The 23,794-nt window shown below is 41.1% G+C and overlaps 1 protein-coding gene across 1 annotated transcript in view; it reads left to right on the plus strand.

Annotated features, from left to right (window-relative positions):
• The window catches only part of ZCCHC7 (zinc finger CCHC-type containing 7), a gene marked incomplete at its 5' end in the record, with an annotated part of 2,015,093 nt that overhangs the window by 1,850,696 nt on the left and 140,603 nt on the right, over positions 1-23,794 (plus strand). The window contains one exon of the mRNA XM_044059153.1: positions 17,372-17,489. Within this exon, the coding sequence (XP_043915088.1) occupies positions 17,372-17,489 (118 nt within the window). The remainder of the gene's footprint in view (positions 1-17,371; positions 17,490-23,794) is intronic.

Raw genomic sequence — 23,794 nt, forward strand, 5'->3', positions numbered from 1 at the left:
AAGGAGAAAATTACAGTCAGCTGCCTGTCAGGTGCCAGGATCTGCCACATCACGCATGCACTCAAGTCACTCCACAACAAGTACAAATACGACTCTGTCATTGTCCATGTTGGAGTGAATGACTTAAGACGTACCTCCCTGGACTACATGAAAAGAGACATGGAAGTGCTCTTGGATCATGTGGTTCAGGCAGGTATGACCTTAGCCCTGAGTAGCATCCTGCCTTTGGCCAGAATGATACCACAGTATAATGACAAAATGATTGACTTCAACAATTGGCTAAGCTTCTGGTGTCATTCAAAGGGGATCCAGTATCTGTCTGCCTGGGACAACATGATCGACAAACCACGGTGCTTTGCCGGAGATGGTCTGCACCTGTCGCCCCTGGGATTCAGGTGACTGGCTAAAGCTCTTGCCACCCCTATAGTGCCTTTTTTAGGCAAGGTTCAAAGGACAAAACCACCATCGTAACAGATACAAGCATGCAAAATCTGAAGGTAATGCTACTCAATGCTAGAAGTCTAAACCTCAAAATGCACTCTCTCTTGGCACTCCTAAAAATGGAGAACATCGATATCTGTGCAGTAACTGAGACCTGGTTCAAAGCTGCAGAGACCACCTCTGCAATACCAGGCTACACCTCTTACCACACTTTTCGGCCACCAAACCAAGACCGAAACACTAAAGATGGAGGAGTGTCCATATTCACCAAGGATATTTACACCTCCAGGCTAGTTGCCCAATACAATGCATCTGAAATTCTCCAGGTGCAACTAACACTAGGTAAGACTGCAGTCCAGAATGTAGCTTGCTACAGATTCCCCACCATGCCTCAAGATTCTCACTACACCTTTCTAAACCTACTGGAAAATATTAAGATACAACCAAACACCCGAATACTGGGTGATTTCAACTACCCTCCCATTAACTGGGAAAACTACTCAGGTACTAACACCTTTTCCCAATGGTTCTTGGAATTCATAAATTCCAACGCCCTGTAGCAAATAATCCATTGTGCCACCAGGGGCTCCAGTATCCTAGACCTGGTCATTACCAACATGGGAGATAGATGCTCCACACCAGTCATCACCCCCTCATTGGTCAGGTCTGACCATAAGTTAATCACCCTTCACATCCACACCCCACCCCCACCTCCCAGTAAGGAAACCTCTGTAAAAAACTTCTCCAAAGCAACTTCATGCTACTCAAGTCAGAAGTGACAAACTTCATGACACCCATGCAGATGGGAACTGAAAGTTCACTGTTGAATTCTACACTAAGGCACTGTATGAGCACATCCACTCGTGCATGAATCGTGCCATCCCAAATAGAACCAAGACACTCTCCTCCAAAAAAAAAAAAAGAAGCCAATCTGGAGGTCCCCTGCCATAAACAAACTATACAACAGAAGGAAGAAACTGTTGCAGAAAAGTGGAAAATCCCAGGATGCAAAAACTCCCTTACCAACCTCAGTAAGAAGCTGATATCCCTCATAAAATCCTCCAAAGCTAGTTACGAAAATAAAATTGCTAAAGATTCCAAAGACAACCGAAAGGCATTCTATAGTTATGTCAAGAATCTAAATGGCAATGCTGAGATCTGCTCTGAGCTACAACAGAATGGTATTAAGTATACTGATCCCAAGGATATTGCCAGTATCCTGGCAGATCGATTTAGTGCCAACTTCACCCCCCTCTCTCCCCAAAAGGGCCCATCTCAATACCAAAAGATTGCCAAATTCCAGTAATCATGGCCACACAGGTAGAAACCGCACTCTCCAAAGCTAAGAATACAGCATCCATGGGACCAGATGACATCCCGGGCTGTGTACTACATGAACTACAAAATGAACTGGCACCTCACCTAAGTGTCATGTTTTCATCATAGCATCACCTCAAGCTTCATGCCCACTGAGTGGCACACAGCTACAGTTATCCCACTCCACAAGGGGAGATCCATCTTGGATCCCGGGAACTACCGTCCAATCAGTCTGACGAGCCTGATCTGCAAGGACATGGAACGCATTATCATGGAACTTATAAACAAAGACATTGACAACCTTCAGACACTAGACCCCACCCAGTTTGGGTTTGTGAAGGGACAATCTTGTCTCCTAAACCTGATTGACTTATTCGAATCAGTCTCCAGAGCTGTGGACGAGGGTAAGGCAGTCCACACAGCCAATCTTGACCTCGCCAAGGCCTTCGACACCATCATCCACTCTAGAATCATAGATAAACTTACTAAGATGGGCATAAATCCCTACGTCACTCGATGGGTTGTCATCTAGCTTACTGACAGAACCCAAAATGTAAAAGTAGCCAACTCCAAATCCAGCTCCGGACAAGTGACAAGTGGAGTACCTCAGGGTTCAGTCCCAGGAGCGCTCTTGTTTGGCATCTACTTCTCTGAAGTACAGGCCAACACTAAGGGACTCTGGCTAACAAAGTTCGCAGATGACTGCCAACTGGGAGCCATTATTGAATCCCCAAATTATGTGAATATTCTACAAAAGGGCCTTACAGAAACAGATGCTTGGTGCCAGAGCCCTGGGCTCAAGCTGAATGCCAAGAAATGTGTCGTTATCCCCTTTGGGAAAAACCATGTACCCATGAATTACCACATAGGTGGCAGTACACTAAACACCGAAAATTTGATGAGAGACTTAGGGACACAGGTGGACAGTGGTCTCACCTTCGATAACCACATCGCCACAACAGTCAGGAAATCCTTCTATGTGGCACACCTCATCACTAGGGGCTTTTCATCCAGAAAAAAGGAGGTTATTGTCCCACTGTACTCATCCCTCATTAGACCCATTATAGAGTACAACGCCTCGTTTGGTATGTACTTCACAAGACATCTGCAACATCTGGAAAGGCCGCAGAAATACCTCACTAAAAGAATCACAGACCTAAAGCAGATGCCCTATGCTGACCGTCTAAAAAAACTCCAGCTATACTCTGTGGCATATCGTCTACTCAGAGGCGATCTCTGCTTAATATACAAGCCCATGTCAAACCCTGAGCTGTTGGACATGCTCCACTTAAAGAAATTCCAATCCCACAGAGCCACACGCTCCAGGGATCTAAACCTTGTCATCACAATGAACAAAACATGTTGGAGGGATAGGTTCCTGACCCAGAGACTCTCCATACTCTGGAATAGACTGCCCATACATGTCAAGCAGAGCACCTCCTTGGCCCTCTTAAAAAGGAAACTTGATGATTGGATGGAAGATAGGAATTTCACCCAGGGGATCACGTCAGTCACCCTGCTAGACAGGGGCCAGGGAAGTAAATATTGTGGTAAGAAATATCCAGGGAATTGTTATGGCTAGGCTTGTATAGGCCCTAGGTCTGATACCCTAGTACCAACCTATGAACCTATTAATTGTTTTATTAAGAAGACCCGCTCTAGCTAACACAATAAATTGTATGCTGTTAAAACACATTTCCATTTTTAAGTTAACAGCAACACTTTCCTGGCTAATACATTAAAATGTACATTCCGCTGCTGAACCGTGCGACTCTGAGCAAGTCACTTAACCAGGCAGCGCTCCCGAGCTGAGTTTGAAAAAGGCCCATGGAGATCAGTGCTATACCCTGGTAAACAAATCCAAATAAAATAAAAGTTTGTCTTTCTTTTTAATGAGCCACTTCTTATTTATAATAGAAGCTCCATTTACACATTTTACACAAAAAATACAGCACCGTTTACAAGATCTTCATTTGTTGATTTACAACATACTATGCATGGTGTTTATATATGTATGTATACACACACACACACACATATATATGTGTATGTGTGTATGCATGTATATATATATATATATATACAGATATACATATGTATATGTATATATATATATATATATATAGACACACACACACACACACACACACACACACACACACACACACACACACACACACACACACACACACACACACACAGGGTCTATATTATATGAACGAAAATGCTGGACCTCGAAGTGCTTCTTGTGGGATCGCAGTACGGTGAAGGTTGGAATATTTGCCCTTTCCTCACTGTAGTGCGATCTCGGAGTTGGTATATATATTTAGCATGGATTGTGTGGGACGCAGACCCCCACAATAAGGAGTTTGAGGTCTGGCATTTTCGCTCTTTAGAGCATTTGATATAATGAACTTTTGTTCATATAATATAGATTCTATACGTATGTGTATATGTGTGTGTGTGTATATATATATATATATATATATGTAGCTCTGCTTTGGAGAACAGGCCTTTGAAGCACTATTGTGTTTCATACTTACAAACCACAAGATGTCCTTTTTGATCACTGTTGTGGTGCTGCTCACAAGTGGGAAGTATCCTGCCGAGGATGCTGTACATCTGTCCACTATACCAAAACTTGGGCCTTCTCAAACGGGTCTATATTAGAACATCGAATATTTAACAGTTCGAATCACTAAAGGTCGACCTTTAGTGATCGAACTGTTAAAACATCGAATGTTCAGAAAAAAAAAAATTAAAAAGAAATAAACGGTGTAGGCAGGGGGGCAAGCCCCCCTGCACCCCCCGCTACTTAAATATACCAACTCCGAGACTGCACTACATTGAAGTAAACGGAAATCTCCCTTTATGGAGATTTCCATTTACTTGTTCGATGTTCTGCAGTTTCGCTATTCTCATGTCGACAATGTCAGATTCGACATTGTCGGCTTTCGAGAATGTAATATAGACCCTTCTCAAACCATACGTCTGACCTGACACACAAACCTATGCACAAGAGAATGTGCTAGTATGTAAAAGGTATATAGTCATGAAGTTCCACAGAATTTTCTTGCTGCCAGCCCATGAAGAAAAAATTATTTCTCAATTCAGTCTGTCAGTCATATATCCTGTGCGAGTTTCTAATCTTTGTGGGAAGATAAAGATCTCTTTTGGGGGCCGTTCTTGCTTCACTAACGTTTAGATTAATTTTTGTCATTTTTTTTTTTCGTCACAAAGAGAGATAAATGTGACTGTAGTAGGCAGATTCACTGCAAAGGCAATCATTCAAAGTGCCTACGTCCTGACCATAACTTTAAGAAGTTTTCCATTTGAAATTCCTTTGTTCCTAAGACAAGCAGAAGGGATTTATCACCTCTGAAAATATATGGAGAGAACCAGAGAATTGAGGAACTTGCACCAGGTTGGATGGCCTTCAAGATGTTCTTCGTGTTTCACTGTTGCAGTCATTACATTTGGGTAATCTGCTGGCAGGTTACCCTCAGTCGGCCTGAATTCCAAAGTCTTGGGTCCTGCGTCGGTTGCTGTCTTCTCTTCCATGACGTCAGGTCATCAGGGGTATAAAACATGCAGCCGATACCATTTTCTTTAGTCTTTCTTGCCGCGCGGTGCCCAAAGCAGAAGCATTTCGCAAGTGCCGGTCAGCCGACTACTGAAATATTCGAGTTTGAGTTTCAGAACCGAAGTCTTCACTAAAGCTAAGTACCCCGTTGGGGAAACCTTTTTTCTTGCTTTTTACCGATGTCAGAAAAAGTTAATAATTGTATTACTTGTGGGAAGCAAATACCGCATAAGGATTTCCATTTATACTGTATTCCTTGCCTAGGCCCTGATCACAATGTGCCTGGCTGTCGGTTTTGTGCTAGATTTAACCAACACACCATTAAGCGTTGGTATATTTTTGCATCAAAGTATTTTGGAAACAGATTTAACTACCCAGAAATGTCATTGGATAGCAATCCGACTACCGGAGTACATAAAAAACGCAAAGAAAAGGACAGAGAAAGGCAGTCGAGATTCAAAACCGACGATGAAGCTTCTCCGAAGCCAGTCACCAGTTCGCCGGTACTCAGTGAGATGTTTTCGCAGCCCCTGATACCCGCTACCTTCAAGTCACAGGCCTCTACCGACACCCATGTGGAGTCCGGCATGCCGCAAGATACTCAAGGTATTGGACCGATGGTTGTATCTCCCTCGGATGGGTCCGGAGCCGCTGAGAAGGCACCGGCTTCTGAGGGTGTATTCAGACCTCAACATTTCTATATCAAACCGACGACAGCTGCAAAACCAAAGACAAAGGCAACTTCTAAAACTAAAAAACTGACGCATGAGCCACGTGCACAGGCCACTATGCCTAAAAAACAGATGATCAAAATGGCTGAAGACCATATTACCTTGATCAGGAGTACCCATCCCCTTCCAGATAAGAGGCCTAGGCAAGATACTGATTATGAATCTTCAGATCAGGTTTCTGTTTCTTCTGATTCCTCTTCTGATCAGGAATTATCTATACCTCCATATGAGGATTCTGATGCTGAGGAGTCTATTCCATCTGCATCTCCTCCAGAGGATTATTCATTTGGAGAAACCTTGCATACTTTGAGGGAGCATTTTCACTGGGAGAGTCAAGTCTTCTCAGAATCAAAAAAGAGGCTCAGGGGTTTCCTTCTTCTCCCTCAGCACAAGCCTTTAGCTATTCCCCCTGTTTCAGACATTGCTTATGATGTGTTTTCGGAGTCAAGCTTGACCCCTGACTCCTTACCTCTGGCTCCCAGTAAGCCTGACAGATATTACAGGGTCTCTGACTCACATAAATTTTTATTTAGAAACCCTGCTGCTGATCCTGAAACTGTTTCACAGGGTCCAAAGGGAGTTAAGGCCTCAACAGCAAAAAATCCTACCCCCTCTGACAGAGAATCAAGGGCACTAGACAGATGGGGAAAAAAGATTTATGCATCTGCAACCTTGGCAGTCAAGGCCTTAAACTGTCAATTTCATATGCTTAAGTACCAACAACATGTTATGGGATTGCTGAAACAGAAAATGATGTTGATTTCAGAATGTGCAGAAAATAAAGAATTGTAGGAATTATTGCATGCAGCTGAACAACTGCGGTGGTGGTGCTGCGGTAGCATTGTCTCCTCATAGCAAGACGTTGTCCCGTTCGATTCTCAGCTAGAGCGTCTTCTGTGTGTAGGCATACGTGAATAGGGCATGCCTTCGTTGAAGGTTGTGCGTCAGGGCTGGTAACCCGGTACGTAAAAATCCGCTACCAATCATTAGCGGACCGGAGTTCCGCTGTGGCGACCCCTAACCGGGAAAAGCCGAAAGGCGCAAACAAACAAATTGCATGCAGCTGAACAAGTTGGAAAGCATACTTTGCAGTGTGGTTTTGATTCCTTAGAGGCCTCCTGCAGGGCCGCAGTTACTGGATCTGTGATTAGGAGGCATGCCTGGTTAAAGGAACAAAATTTGCCTGATCATGTTAAAGCTAAATTGCTAGATGCACCTTTACAGCATGATTCTCTGTTTGGCATTAAGGCAGAAGAGGTTTTAAAGAAAATGGAAGACAAAGCTAAGTCTATGCAAACTGTTAAAGACTTCTTACAAGTGCAGCCACCAAGATTCAGTAGACACTGGCCTACAAAAAATTGGTCCTTTCCTGTGTCAGACAGAGCTCAAAGGGGCAAATCTAGATGCCCAAAGGGTTCCAGATACCAGACGCAAGATTCATACAGATCAAAGCAATGGGGCGCATCTACCTCCAAATCAGGGGGAGATAAAGCGCAAACCTACAGAACAGTCCCAATGACTTCTCTCTGCCTACACCAAGCACTTATCTTTTGACAGCATCCTTAGGGGGAAAATTAGCACTTTTTGCTCAAAATTGGCAGTTAATAACCCAGGACAAGTGAGTACTAAACATAGTATCACAGGGATACAGATTCCATTTCCACACTCTGCCAATGGCAAACGGTTGGCCAGATCTGCCCAAAAATCAATGGGCAGAGGCACAGAAACAGGTTATGTCCCTCATGGATATGGGGGCCATTCAACCAGTACCAGAACAGGAAAAAGGACAAGGTTTTTACTCAAGACTGTTCTTGGTACCCAGAAAGGACAAGGCGGCCAATACTGGATTTATCAATTTTGAACACATACCTGGACATTCCAAAATTCAAAATGCTGACTTTGCAGCAGCTTCTGCCCATGCTAGGCAAGAATACTTGGCTGGTGACTTTAGACCTAAAAGAGGCATACCTGCATGTCCCAATAATGCAATTGTGCAGAAGATACCTCAGATTCAAGGCTGGCTTAATGCATTACCAATTCTCTGCACTGCCCTTTGGCTTATCTACTGCGCCCAGGGTCTTTAGAAAGTGCCTGGCACCAATAATTGCATTTTGCAGACAAAGAAGTATACAGATATATCCTTACTTGGACGACTGTCTCATTCAAGCAGAGAACAAGGACACTCTTCTTCGACACCTGGCATTTGTGAAAAGGCTTCTAACATGACTAGGGTACACAATAAAAGAAAAGAAATCACAGCTGGTACACTCTCAAAAGATAACATTCCTGGGTGCAAGCTTGAATACAATTGCCCAGATGGCTTACCTTATGCCAGACAAACAAAGGCAACTGAGTACTTACTTCAAACTGATAGCAACAAAAACCCAGTCTTCTGCAAGACAAATTCTGCAGGCTCTGGGCTTCATGGCATCCTGCATCCTACTAATTCCATATGCAAGACTGCATATGAGGAAACTTCAATGGTACCTAAAAAGATTATGGAGTCAGCATTCACACAGTCTGGAAACAATGATTCCTCTCATTCCCTGCCTGCAACAGGAGTTTCTGTGGTGGGCAAAAGCCTGTCACCAAAACATGGGATGGCCCTTCACTCTACCCCCTGCCAGCCAAACCTTAACAACAGATGCATCAGATTATGCCTGGGGGGCCCGCATGGCAGTAAGATGCATTCAGGGCATATGGGTACCAAAACAAATGCATCTACATATCAACCAGAAAGAGATGCTAGCTGTTCAAAATGCCCTAACAGCCTTCAAGGACTTACTTCATCCAGGACAACTACTGATAAAGACTGACAACACCACAGTCATGTGGTATGTAAACAAGCAAGGGAGCACACACTCATACCCCCTTTGCAGATTAGCCATGGCACTGTGGGACACAGCTTTGACCTACCAAGTACATCTTCAAGCTCAATTCCTGCCTGGAAAACAAAACACTCTGGCAGACGATTTAAGTAGAAACCTTATGGATCCTCACGAGTGGAAACTAAATCCACAAGTCTTCAGCATGATAACAGAGAAATGGGGGAGCCCAGACATAGATTTATTTGCCTCTCCTCAAAATTATCAATTGAAAAGATTCTGCACAAGGACTTATCACAGACAAGCATGGAAAGTGGACGCCGTATCCTTCAGTTGGAAAAAACAGTTTACTCCTTTCCACCACTGCCTCTTCTACCCAAGGTCCTCCTAAAAGTCAGACAAGAGAAGCCAAAGATGATATTAATTGCCCCGGACAGGGCTCCGCCAGTACTGGTACCCAATCCTAAGGAACTTGTCTCAATACCCAGCTTGGACCTTGTCTCAAAGACCACAACTACTGTCCCAGCAAAACAATCAGATCCTGCACAATCAACTACAGACTCTAAACCTGGCATCATGGCTAATCATGTAATCATACAAACAACACCTCTCAGTAAAGCTGTGATGGATGTCATTTTGGAAGCCAGAAGGCCTAGTACTAGAAAATCTTATGCTGACAAGTGGAAGAGAGTCTGTGCTTGGAATCAAGCACAAGGAACTGATACAGCAGAACCAAATATTCCTCAGATATTACAATACTTAACTGAGATGCTTGACAAAGGCCTATCTTTCTCATCAATCAAAATCCATGCCTCTGCCATTTCGGCTCATTACAACACAGAGCCACCAATCTTTTCTCATCCTTTACTAAAGCAGTATCTTAGAGGAGCCAAAAATGTAAGGCCTCCTAGAAGATCACCATTACCTGCATAGGACCTCAATTATGTGTTGGAAAAGCTCACCCTGCCTCCATTTGAACCAGCTGCTACCACTGATATAAAGTTCTTATCATGGAAGACAACTCTGCTACTACAATTACTTCAGCAAGAAGAGTTACAGAGCTACAGGCCCTCATGGCTGTAGAGACTTTTATCATATTTTACCCAGACAGGGTGTCTCTGAGGACAAATCCTACTTTTATGCCTAAGGTAGTTTCCAGTGTGGCTCTTAACCAAACAATTCATCTGCCAACTTTTTATCCAAATCCGCAGAACAAAGGGGAGAGAATTCTGCATTCCTTGGACGTACACAGACAGCTAAGATTCTACTTGAGCAGGACTAAAGCTCTAAGAAAAACTGAGCAATTACTAGTGTCATATGCTGCAGGATCAGAAGGAAAGGCTATTTCAAAGCAGACAATTTCAAAGTGGATAAGCCACTGCATCCGTTTCTGCTACTTACACCATGGTAAACCTGTGTCCAAGGGCATTAGGTCTCATTCCACCAGAGCTGCAGCTACTTCAGCAGCCTTTCTCAGAGGAGTACCAACCAAAGACATTCTAGAGGCTGCTACTTGGAGTTCTGTTCACACCTTTACAAAGCATTACCATTTGCCTGTCTACTCTAAGTCCAGGGCAGGCTTTGCCACTGCAGTGCTGCAGGGCCTTATAGCCGCACCTAATGCTGTTTAGCTCCAGCCTCCCAACCATAGCTTTGGGATTCTACCCAAATGTAAAGACTGCAACAGTGAAACACGAAGAACATAGTACAGTTGTGTACACTTACCATAAATGTAGATGTTCGAGTATATTCACTGTTGCAGTCCATATTACCCTCCCGCCATCCCCCTGTCATTCTGAAGTTTATCTTTCCTTCACTATTTTCTACAACCTATGTGGTGTATTTGCTTGTAGATGAAGGTAAAGTTTATATTGTTGCATGTATTGATATATATATATATATATATATATATATATATATATATATATATATATATATATATATAAAATATTGCTACCTTTTTGGGGGCACGTGACATCGAGGGCAAGAAAAACTAAAGAAAATGGTGTCAGCTGCATGTTTTATACCCCTGACAACCTGACATCATGGAAGAGAAGACAGCAACCAACGCAGGACCCAAGACTTTGGAATTCAGGCCGACTGAGGGCAACCTGCCAGCAGATTACCCAAATGTAATGACTGCAACAGTGAATACACTCGAACATCTACATTTATGGTAAATGTACACAACTGTACTTTGTCTATTTTGAACTTCCCACAGGAGACACGAAAGAAGGAAAATCAAGCAGCTTAAACTTTTGGCGGTTTCTGTTATCTGGTCAGACTGAGACTTCTGTGTTGAGGAACATGGTGAGCTCACAGACCACTTAGCTTCTGTTGCTGTTCCTGCTGTTGTAACTTCTCTGGAGGCCGACAGGATGCAGCTTGTAGGCACATCTCATTCATCTTATCAGAAGACAGGCAAGACTGTGAAGGGGGAACCTCCGCTAGTAATTTCTGTGAGACCAGAGGGCATTCTTCAATCAAGATTATGTCCTGGGTACCATTATTGAGGTGCATCAGGAGCCTGCTCTTGCTTGCTTTATTTCTGCTAATACTCCTAAAAAGAAGCAGCAGAAAATAAAGCATACCTGTCCTCCTGTTACTAATCCTCCAGCTGATGCACAACTGGAGTGGTATAATTTTTTTCAAGGCTGTTTAAAGCTCCTGTGTCATTAAAGTCTCCCCAGTTTCTTTCCACTCCTTCTCCCCCTTCTAGTCCTAAGAAAAGGAAGGGGGTACATCTTCCAAGGGAGAAGGCTCTTCAGATTTTTTTATGTGGAATGTTTGGCTTATTCCTCACAGCCTCACTTGCCTATAGGGTACGAGTCAGATGATGAATACACACTTTCTCCTGAAACCCCTTAGAAGAATTGTCTTTTGGTGACACTTTTAAAGATGTTGCATAAATTCCACTGGGAGGGAAAGTACAAAAGAGATACTGTAACCTGTTAAACATAGATATTCCTAAGCTTTCAACCATCCTTCATGCGCCAGATGCTTTGTAGGATAGTTTCATGTCTGCTTGCTTGACTCATGAGTTATATCAACCTGCTACAGAGAAGCCTAATAGGTTTTGCAATGTACCAGGATGTCATAAATTTCTCTATAAAAATCCTCCTTAATCCTTCCTCAGACCCTGCTTTGATTTCTGTTGAGTCTGATAAAGCAACTAAACTCTTACCTTCTGCTAATGCCTTGTCTAATAAGAAGGGTAGTAAAGCTATGGATAGGTATGGAAAGAAAGTGTACACTTATGCTATATTCTCTTTCTGTTCCATTAACTGCAAACAGTTATTACCAGGTAGCTTTTGTCCATTTTTGATAACATAAACAGACTAAATTTCAGATTTTCCTTCTCAGAGGATAAATCCTTCTTACTGTATCTGATTAACTCTGCTACTCCGGTTGCAAGGTATTCAGTAAGGCATGGTTTCTCTGTCCTTAGACCTTTCACATAGACAGTTACACAGGGATGCTGTAGCCCATCAGAAACCTCCTAGATTCCTTTAAGTTTTTCTCCATTTGCCACTAATGTCAAAATTCCTTCAAAAAGCAACCCTGGGAAAGGCCTTAGTCAGTCTCATAGCCCCTTTTTAACCGAGGCAGATCTGGTTCCCAGTGCTATGGCCTCACTTCAGGAAGCAACCTAGGCTTTTAGATTTCAGACCAGAACTACTATCACACCTGTCCAGTAAGCCTCATCCAGAAATTACATCCCTCAAATTGCCCACTTGGATTCTTCAGTAGTATTGACGGCCATAGATCCTTTCTTTCTTCCCTCCCTCCTAGAATAACTTAGATTCTCTCTGCCTCTTAGAAAATGTCTACTCACAGCCTTTATAAAAAATAAGTGGAAAAGATTTTCCACTTTGGCCCTTTACCAGAAACAGAACCATTTCTCTGCATTGATTCCCTCAGTATTAACAGTTTCTGGCCACTCTCTTCAGTGCTAGCTTTAGTTACTCCACTAATAAGGCCCAGCTAACAGTAATATCACATTTCCACTGGGGTTTTAATTCACAGTTATCCTCCCATAGTCTTTAAGGCCTTCCTAAAGTTGCCTTTCTTCTAAGACTACGAGTTGAAGACCCTGAAGCCCTCTTGGGATCTTAACTTTGTTTTGAAGGTTTTGTCACGACCCCACCATGAAGCCAGCTTCCTTATCTGACTTGAACTTTCATTCTTAGATCTTGTTCTTAGTGGCTATCATTTTAGCCAGACAAATTTTGAAGCTGCATCTACTTTAAACCTCCTTATGTAGTTCAACAAGGATAGGGTTTCCCTTAGAAACAATTAATCCTTTTTACTCAACTGCTTCACAACTTACCCTAAATCAACCTATACATCTTCCAGTCTTCTTTCCAAGCCATACCAGCAAAGGCTTGTACTTGTTGCACACCCTTGATGTTCATAGGCAATTACGTTTCTACATATACCGTACAAAGAATTTCAGAAAGACTACCAGCTTTTCATTTCCTACTCCCCAGTCAAACTGGATCTGAATGTTTCTAAAGTCACCTTGTCCAGATGGCTGTCCAACTACACACTTTGCATGTATCATGCTAACATTAGAACATTATTGTCTAAACCTAGATCATATTGTACAAAATCCATTGCAACTTCTGCAGCCTATTTTAAGAGTTCCACTGTGGTTAATATTTATGCCGCTTACTCTGTTTCCACCATACACACCTTTCCTAGGCATTACAAACTGGATGTGATCTCTAGGTTGAGATGCTTTTCTGGAGCCATGGTCTTCAAGGATATCCTGTCATGATGTTACGCAGGATGCTTGGTATCTGGGGATTCTGTCCCATCAGTTGAAATGGATGGATGGAATAATTTAAGATAGAGAAGTTATATAAACATCATAACACTGGATGTTCTTCAATAGATCACTGTTGCAGTAGCCATATCTGTATGGGATGTAACCTGCATGGATTGGATGTCTAGATGGTCTACAAAGCTTTGGGCTCCTTTCTGTCACACCATATGTCCACCCTTAGCATTAGAGTATGCTTCAGTATCAGAGGGATGTATGTACATACAAAAATTAGACATTTCTTGCTGTATGTATGCTTATGCAGACTTTTCTTCAGCTTATCTGGCTGAGTATTGGTGGTCAGTTTCAGCTACAGTTTGATCAGATAAGTAAATTCATTGGAGAATTTTCCTTTTTCTGTGGAAATGTTTCTATAAAAACTGCTCACATCTGTCAAGGAAGATAAAAGCTCTTGAAGTAGATAGATTCCTTATGAGGAAGCCCATACCTCTACTGTTTTTGCTTACGACAAGAACACTAAGTAAGGTCCTGTCAGATCTACCTGTCTGTAACTTCTAAAATCATAACGAGCTGATAAAACTCTCTTAAAATTGTTTTCTTGAAAATAAGCACCCTAGGGATTTAGCATGTGTGACCTTAGTGACAAACGCCTTTTCAGCAGACACCCCCCTCCAAACCAGAAGAAGGACAAGAAAATTGTGAAAGAGGTTTCTGAAAAAACTTGGACTTCTCCATCTTTTCCATGGTACGAGTCTGACGTCTCCACTGAAACACTTGTACAGTCCTTGGGCCATTAGTCCGACTCCTGGTCCCTATTGCGCATTCACTCAGGAGGCTGCTAATGCCCAAGATTTAGGTACATCCTGATACACTGTACATCAGGCTGTTCTTGCTGAGAAGGGAAAAAACAAGAATGTTTCTCTCTGAGACTGAAGGTGGTGTCTGCCAAGCACTGGTGAAGGAGGATGTTGACAGGTCTCTGCTGAAAGTCCAACCATTAGATTCTACCCATAAGACTATTAGGCGGGAGACTCACAAAATACAAAATAGTTGTCTTCTCCTCCCACAGCCTCTTTGCAACAGGTTTCACAAGGAAACTGATATAGTTTTCTACAGGGGCTTTTCAAGATAATCCAGTATCTATGTCCTTTTCTTCCATTCGCTACCCAAGTTAAGAGAAAGAGAACCATGTATTTCTGAGAAAGAGGATCTTTCTGGATCAAACGTTGAGGGTCTATGCTACACCTTACAGTTATCTTCTCCTGATGAGTCTGAATCTAAAAACACCTTCTCTTCAGAACATCCGCCCTCCCAAAAAAATATTCTTTGGGGTTATAGTTTCTAGTCTCAGAAGAGATGTCATGAGTTATTGAGTATGGATTCCCCAGTACCAGTAGCCATCTCTCCATCTTAGGAGCCTTAGAGGATGCCTTTACCTCTGCTCTGTTTCCTCAGATTCCTAACCCTCTGCTTCCAAGAAACCTGACATCTTTTATAGAATGCCTGATGCACTGGCCAGGGTGGGATACCATACTTTACCTTGGGCCCTTAAGTCATGATTTGACACTCCTTACTGGGTTTGACTAAATTATTGTAGAGCTTCAGGCTTCTGCCTCCATTTTTGGACAAGAAACCTCTGATTTTTGTTATGACCATATGTCTTATGCCAGCACTTTTCTCTATGCTGAGGGCAAATGTATGCTGTGTAAAAGGAGCCCAAAGTCTGGCTGGACATTTGTTCCATAGCAGGATATCACCTGTATAGTTATGACTACTGCAACAGTGATCCACTTAAACATCTACTATTATGGTAAGTTAACTTAAATAATTGTACTATCCTGAGTATCCCTAGTCTGTCCACTTCAACAGCCTCCCCCCTCCAAATTCTCAAAATTTCCAAAGAGACTTATAGACCTAACCTGTAGTCTGTGCTCCACCCAAAGTTGCATCTTCCTGGCATTTCTGTCCCATTTGTGATTTAGGCTGCAAACTCAGTTTGAGAGTTTCAGTAGCGGACAGGTGCGTCATGGGAGAAGGGAAGGCACTCAAGCTCTGGAAGGCCTGAAGCTGACAGTCAGATCCACCAGACCACAGATCTATACTGATCAGTATAAGTATGCGGACTAAGGATAACCAAGGACCAGTATTGCGGTAATTACATAACTTCCGTATAATACTCATCCTTTCCTTAAAGATGTTTGCCAGTCCATTTGTTTTACATTTGAAATTACCTCCTGTTTCTCCAGGTGTTAAGAAGCTTAAGGCTGTTCTGTCTAGTAGCATGCTTCTAAGAGTGGTTCCCTCTAATTTGCTTTGTTGTAACCAGTTTCCCAGCAGAAGCTAGAAATGATTTTTCTGCAAGAAAGTTGACAGTCTTCTAGAATCTGTCACTGGTGTATTATTTATTTTATTAATGATTTAATTGTGTGAGCAATTACAGAATTTATTATGACTTGCAGCAGAGTGCAAAATATTAATCTGAAGACTGAAAATTGCTTAGTGACTTCTGTGAAATTCTGCTTCGCTCCACCCACAGACAGGATAGCGAGTGGTAGCTCTCATGGATTTGACAGCTTATTAGAATATGCATGGGGGAGAGTAGCCCTGTCTACCACATTCGTTTCTTGTTTAGTCACATAGTTCTTGCTTTAGAACATGGTGTCTAATGAAGGTTATGTAGACAGCATTTAGTTTTTCACCTTCTTCAAAAAATGGAGACCAGGCCCATGGGTACTCCACCCTGTACCCTTTTGGAAGATTCTTCCAGCAGCTTGGGCCCAGTCCTGAAATCAAGGTTCCAGCAATGAAAAATACTGACATGTGCTTACCACATTTGAGTGGTTTTAAAACAGGCACAAAACATTTGTTTGTTAGCAGATGGTAAACATCATATGGCATTCTTTGCCAACATAACTTCATTGTTAATATTTTTAAGATAAACAGCTTTGTATTCTTATACATCTGTCCCTAGTCTGATTTGTCTTGCATTTTCACTCTGACTTCCTATATTGGCCCCAAATTTTCCATCTTTATGTTGCTCTATTCAGGTTATTGATATGCACGCAGTACTGTTTTCCTCATATACCATTCATCATTCATTGTGCCGTGGCACTGCAGTGTTAACTGTAGTCTCTGTAGTGCTATTTTTTGCACATTATGTCTACTATGAAATGTAAATATGTATAGTAATGACAAATAATGATTTTTGTTGCACGAGTTTTCTGAGAGGCAAGTAATTTTATTCCTTTCCCATCAAATCTGTTTGTATATTCTCATGTGTTATATGTGTATTGGTTTTGGTGGCCTCAAACACTCATCACAGACCACATTTATTATTCTTTAACTATGCAAATTCAGGATTCCTGATTGGCTAAAAATCCACAGACACTATTGTGATTATGGAGAATAATACCACTGTGTTCATTTTGTTAATTACATCTGAGCAATTGTGTAATAATAAGGCATATTATTGTTGCATGCTATTGCATAGTAGTATCAACAAATGGAAAGCAGCAGACTGCTTTGATTCATCCCTGGAGTGAAGTTATGTAGTAACAAATATTTACATTTTCTTGCCTTGAATGTTATATGTCTGATATGACTATTGTGTTATTGGCAGTGTACATTCAAATTATAGAGTGTGTAATTATCTAAAAATGGTTTGTAAAGAACTTTCTGTTGTTTACAGGAGTGTGTAGAGAAACGAATGACTCCTTGGATTTTACCAACAAGTCCTTTTGTATATTCCTACGATAATGAATACAGCATAGCAAAGAGGGAGAAAAGAATATACAGAAAAATTCAAGGTAAGATTTTATTGACTTGTTGAAGGTTAGCATGGGTTTGCTTTTCTCTTTGACATTTTCATTATGTGATACTACTAGTAACAGAAATCAGCAACTTTTATAAGAATTGGGCAGCTGGCACATAGAGTTAAGACTATGGGCTGTAGTTCCTATTGCACAGGGTTTGATTCTCAACTTTGAGGGAAACTGTCTAAGCTTAAAATAGGCAACAAGTGCAGCTAGCTTGGTACTTACTTATGAACCTAAGGCTTGTGAGAACATTTTTTATATCTTTGTGAGGATAGAGATGGTATTTCTGACTGCCTCCCTTCATGTGCTTAAATTCTTTCATGACTGATAATTTTTTATAATATTTGAACTGCAGCCCTGCACTCCCCAGGGAGAGGTGAGTGGGCCACACCCCTTCACTCCTCTTCCTCCGTGCCTAGTTCCTCCAGTGCCAGAGCTGGTAAAGTAGCTTTAGTCGCCTTGCTCACAGTCAGTACTCTGTCCCTGTTTGCCACACAGAGCCAGGCAAGGGGATAAGATGATACTTTGTTTCAGCTTCATTCTAAAGGTAAATTTTTTATATCTGCGATATTTTTCAGGACTTGGAGAATTAGTCTTTGCAGTGACAAAAGCTATTTGATGAGTAATATTTGATATAAAATGTCTGTACTGGACTATGCAAAAGCAACATGGGCTTGATGCTGTGTAATAATTTTTGCAGTGTCACAAGTTATTTTATAGACTCGATACATTTGTTATCTCACAATAATGTATTTAACAGCAAGAGTTTTCTGTAGATTGGGGAAATTGAGGTTGGTGTCTGTGATCCCATGCTGTTTCATCTTTTTCTTGGGCTTCATTAAAAAACAGTGCATTTGTTTTAAGGAGTGCTGTGCTTAAAATTTAAGTTTTGCATTGATTTGCATGTATGCATCCGGTGCTTTGAGTCATATTGGGGTCAGAACATCAGAGCTGCCAGTTTGTAAATGACTAAACATCAAAAAAAGATGTAATAATGTATGAGAGAGCAAACCAATTGTGCCACTGAGAAAACTGTGCAAGGTGCATGTGATAGTTTTTTTTTCCCATCAGACATGTGTGATGCAGCTGTACTGCTTCCTTCTATTACCAGTAGACGTCTAAAACATGTACTACCTTTATGCAGCAGTGATGTGCATTTACTTTCCTTTATTACATTGCACTGACACATTTGTTGCAATACAAGAGTTTCAATTAAGCAGTTACTGCAGTATTTAGGGTGTACTTAAGTTAGGCAGTCATCAGAACACAAGGCTTTTTAAATATCTGTATAGTTATGTTATACCTTAGGATAATGTTGTCATCATTTAATTTTCTTGTAATTGAAGCAGAGTCTGATTGGTTCCACAAATGTATAACATCTTAACATAGATAGTATTTATTGCATTGCTATTTCTGTATGTAAAGTAAATTTCTCAGCTCTGAAATCCACATATTTAGATTAGCTGCCACACCGAGGCTCTCTCTCTCTCTCTCTCTATATATATATATATATATATATACACACACACACACACACACACACACACACACACACACACACATACAAATGTGCCAGTGGTATATATGATGAAGAAAAAGCTGCTGAGGTATGGCTCCAGAGTCTCCAAATTCTTTTAAAAAATAAACACAGTAATATTTAATACGTATGCAGTACTGATTTTAATCTCACACAAGCGCTTTCACATCAAGCTTCATCAGGTGTATAAAAGATTACATAAAAAACACATTAACTAACAATTTAATTAGATCACATGACTTGCAGTGACTAAAGTTTAAAAGAACATACCCTTTAATAACTGAAAAATACCTAAAACCTATTAATATACATACATAAAAATATATTACATAAATATATATGCAAGCAAATAACACAGATTGCATAAAATACATATAAAATATATAATAAATACAATAAATAGACACACAATATTCATATATTATCTATGTAAAGACCTTTTTCTAAGAATAGGCTTCATGGGGACAGTATCATTGAGACCATGGCCATAATTAGCCCTAAGCATTACAATCCATTTTGCTTCTATTTCTTCTGTCCTGGCTCTAATGTCTCCACCCCTTAAACTATCATATGTTCTACTAACTACTAAAAATTGAAAACTATGGCTCTCTCCCACATTTAAAACATGCTTCGCCAGTGCATTTACATGTGTACCTTTCCTAATATGGTATATATGTTCTCTAATTCTTTCTTTCAATGTACGATCTGTCTTTCCTATGTAAATTTATTACAGACAAAACAACTAGCCAAATATATAACATGAGAAGTATCGCACGTTGCACTAACCCCGATATCATAAATATGTCCAGTGTCAGGGTGTTTAAAAAACTTTTCCTTATTAATATATTTACAAAATGTGCAACTACCACAAGGTTCAGTACCTACAGCTTGATTCAAATAAATTTCATCTCTAGGCGTACATAATCTTCTCTTCAAATTCTTTTTATTCTTAAATGTAAATTGAGGTATATTCCCTACTATCTTATTAATTTGATTGTCTGTAACTAATATGTTCCAGTGTTCATTAATTATGTCTGTGTACTTATTAACATCTCTAGAATAAGTAACACAAACTTTTAAATTAGAGTCATATTTACATTTGTTCTTTGACATTCTCTCTGAAAAATAGGGTTTAGCTCTAGTTTTTCTAAGTCTTTCAACAGTTGTAGCACTATCATGGATCAGCTCACGGTTATATCCTCTTGCTGTTAATTCGCATCCAACTACATCCATTTGTTTCTTAAACTCATCTATATGATGTCCAGTTTGGTAGTCCATTATTTGCCCACAAAGCTGAAGTACAGACATTGATGGAAAGCAGTGCACTATTTTTACGAAAAGACCTTACAGAAAAAAGAACTTTCAGAATGCTGGAGATGTCTGCTTGTTGATTTCCAAGTGTTGATAGCCAGATGTGTGTACAAACATCCATTGTAGCAGATTTATCATAAGTAAACAGGGTTGCATCACTGGGCATATATTTTTTTAGCTGCATAAGTTTTCTTGACTTCAGGGATGGTAGTGGCAGAGACTAAAGGAAAAGGGTGTTAGAATGGCTGAGAACCTTTATGATCATTTATCAGTTAAGTGCTTACATTTTCTGTCTGTGGACCCATTTGATTTGTTTTTCCCCTCGTGTTTTAAAGACATGCGGTAACAAGTAAAGAGGCAGCTGAGATATTGTCCTTTTAGTCATACATCCTATTTGGGAAAAAAAAGTGATTTCTTAGGTCCTGTCTGGCCACTGGACCACAGGACTGTGGTGCCTCAGGCACCCTCTAGTGATGGTAACAAGCTCTTAAATCTCAAGTTCCTTTACCTGTAAGTCCCTGCCTGCTGTGTATCTACCAGATCTTCTTGCCACCATCAGGACAGTGATGACAGGGGAGATAGAGGTTGAGTAAGATTTGCTGTGAACATTAAAAAGTCACGACTACAACTATGTCTGGACATAATATTCTTTGGTTGCTGAATAGACTTACTCATGCATTTAGCTCTCCTACCAATAGTCAGAATACCTTCCGTAACTGCAGAAGTTGCATCAGTGCTGGGGCAAGATCATCCTTCAACTGCCACAGTACTGATACTTCTGGGATTAATGGCATCAACAATCCAGATGTTTCTTCAGGCAAGACTGAATGTGAGGATCTTACAATGGATGCTACAAGTTCAATGGGGCCAGGACTGACAAATCATGAATTTCAGTATCAAATCTCAGTGGCCTGCAGGTGGAATCTTTTCTGGTCGATGGATGTCTGGAGCCTGCCTGTAGAAGTACTCTTTGCCAGTCTAATTCTGACACCTATGGTAACCAAGACTTTTCAAGGTTCATGGCTCACACAAGAAGCCTTATGGCACATTAGCATTCTTGAAATGAGAGTGGTCCTCCTAGCATTGCAGGCATTCTGGCATTCTGAGACATGCTACCTTGAGGAGCGGTTGCCATATAATTGGACAATATGGCAGTTGTATGGTACATAAACAAGTGGGGGGGGGGGGGTCTGATCATGTCCATTATACAGAGAAGCAATGAGAGTTTACGAATGAGCTGTGTCAGCTATACGCTTTCTAATAGCAATGTACACCATCAGGTCCTCCAACATGATTGTGGACAAACTAAGCAGGCAGATTCTACTGCCTTACAAATGGTCTGTCAGCATCAAGCAAATTTACGGTATATTCACAAGGTTGGGGAAGCTGTGGTGCAAGCTTTTTGCTTCACCATTTACTATGAAGTGTTCCCACTTTTTCAGCATACTTCCTCCAGATTCTAGAACTGCAGCCACAAAAAGATGGTTTCTCCCACAGTTGGCCCCTGGGTTTCCTTTATGTATTTCCTCCATTTCACCTGATCCCAGGACTAATCCAGAAAAGAAAAGCATTGTAAGGCATAGCTTATTCTTAGAACTCCCTTCTGACCTTCCCAGACTTATTTTCTCTTGCTGTAGCTTCATTGAAAGAGGAAGCCTGTACTCCTCCCACAGTGCCTGTCTCTGTTAACTCACCCATCTGGGTGGCCTCACCCGAATTTCAAGTCGCTGTGTTTAACCACTTGGTTTTTCCACTTCCAGTAATGGCCAGGAGCCATCAGTTCCCTCCACTATGTAGTGAAAATCATTAAGGCTTTACCAAAGTGTTCTACTAGGAGAATCTACAAAGAAAAATGGAATAAATTCACCATTTGGGCACAGAACAGAAACCTATCTCCTGCTACTGCATCTCTGCATCAAGATTTATTTTTTTTTACACAACTTTACAATAAGGGAGCCAGTCTTTCCTCCATCAATTTGCATTTATCTTGACATTGTCAGTGGCATCTCAGCGGTCATGTAAAGCATTCCTAAAATAATTTTTCATTCAAGAGTACCATTGGTCAAATCTGTACCAACTTTGGATTGAAATTTCTTTTTGGAAACTTTGACAAAGCCACCTTTAAACCTGCAAGTTTGGTTGATTTGAAATTTTTGTCATGGAAGATCTCATTAGTTGCTGCCACTTCAGCTATAAGTCTTTCAGAGTTGCGTGCATTATCCTCCAAGTAACCATATATGTATGTACCGTACTAAGTAGCTACAGCAATTAGAGACACCTCAGAAGTTTCTAACAAAGAAGATCAAGGGCCTCCAGCATGTGCCTTACATGGACTGGCTAAAATTCCTGTCACTGTACTCCGTCTCATATAGACTTGTTAGGGGAAATTTATGCCTGGCCTACAGAGCAACCCAAGACCCAAACCTAATAAACTTACTGCATATCTGTAAATTAAATGGGTCTATGGCCATCAGTTCCAGGGACTTAAATATGGCTTGCGACTTAAATAGGACATGCTGGAGGGGACATCTTTGTCTCCCAGCAACTGCCACGTCTTTGGAACAGCTGCCAATTCATGTGAAACAGAGCACCTCTATGACACTGTTCAAGAGGAACCTGGATAAGTGGATGGGGCGCCGTAAATTCTTACCGGGGATAGTGCCTACAACCCTCCTGGACATGGGCAGTTATCACTAAATGCAATCTTGGGTATTGACTAGAACCTCTACGGTATTACATTGGGTTGAAACAGCTGGGCTTAAAATGACCTTCAGGTCGATAGCTTAGTAATCTCCTATGATCCTGTATATTGTTAATCCAGGCAGTTTTTCTGTGAGAGCCAACCCCTCCTTTATGCCTAAGAACGGTACTCAAAATGACTTTAATGAGTGTATTCATCGACCTGTTTTCTTCTGTAGTTATGCTAATAAGGGTGAGTACCTGCTGTGTTATTTTGATGTGCATAGACAATTGAGATTCTGTTTGCATCATAACAAAGCTTACAGAAAGGATGATCAGCTATTTGTTTGTTTTTTCCCTGATGAGATTGGGTTGTAAGATTACAAAACTGACCATGGACAGATGGATTTCTGATTGAAACTTCCATTGCTAAACCATCTACAGGCCAGCAAATTAGCAGTTTCTCTAAAGGCACATTTAATTAAGGCTCAAGCTAAATCCAGTACTTTCCTGTGTAAACTGCACATAGATGAGATTGCAGCTGCAGCTACTTGGTCTTCCCAGCATACCTTTGTTAAAACTTATTAGTCTTAATTCCTTATCTAGAAGTAGAGCTTCCATTGGGACACCGTTCTCAAGGGGTTGTTGGCTTAGATCTACCATGGTAGCTAGGAATTGTTTCCTGTAGTTCCATTGTCCAGACAAGACCTGAGAAATACGTAAGTTAGAGTTTGTTTTCTGTGGTCTCTGCCTGGACAATGGAATGATG

Source organism: Protopterus annectens, chromosome 17.part0 (genome assembly GCF_019279795.1).
Source record: "Protopterus annectens isolate FY-2018-M chromosome 17.part0, PAN1.0, whole genome shotgun sequence".
NCBI classification, from domain to species: domain Eukaryota; kingdom Metazoa; phylum Chordata; order Ceratodontiformes; family Protopteridae; genus Protopterus; species Protopterus annectens.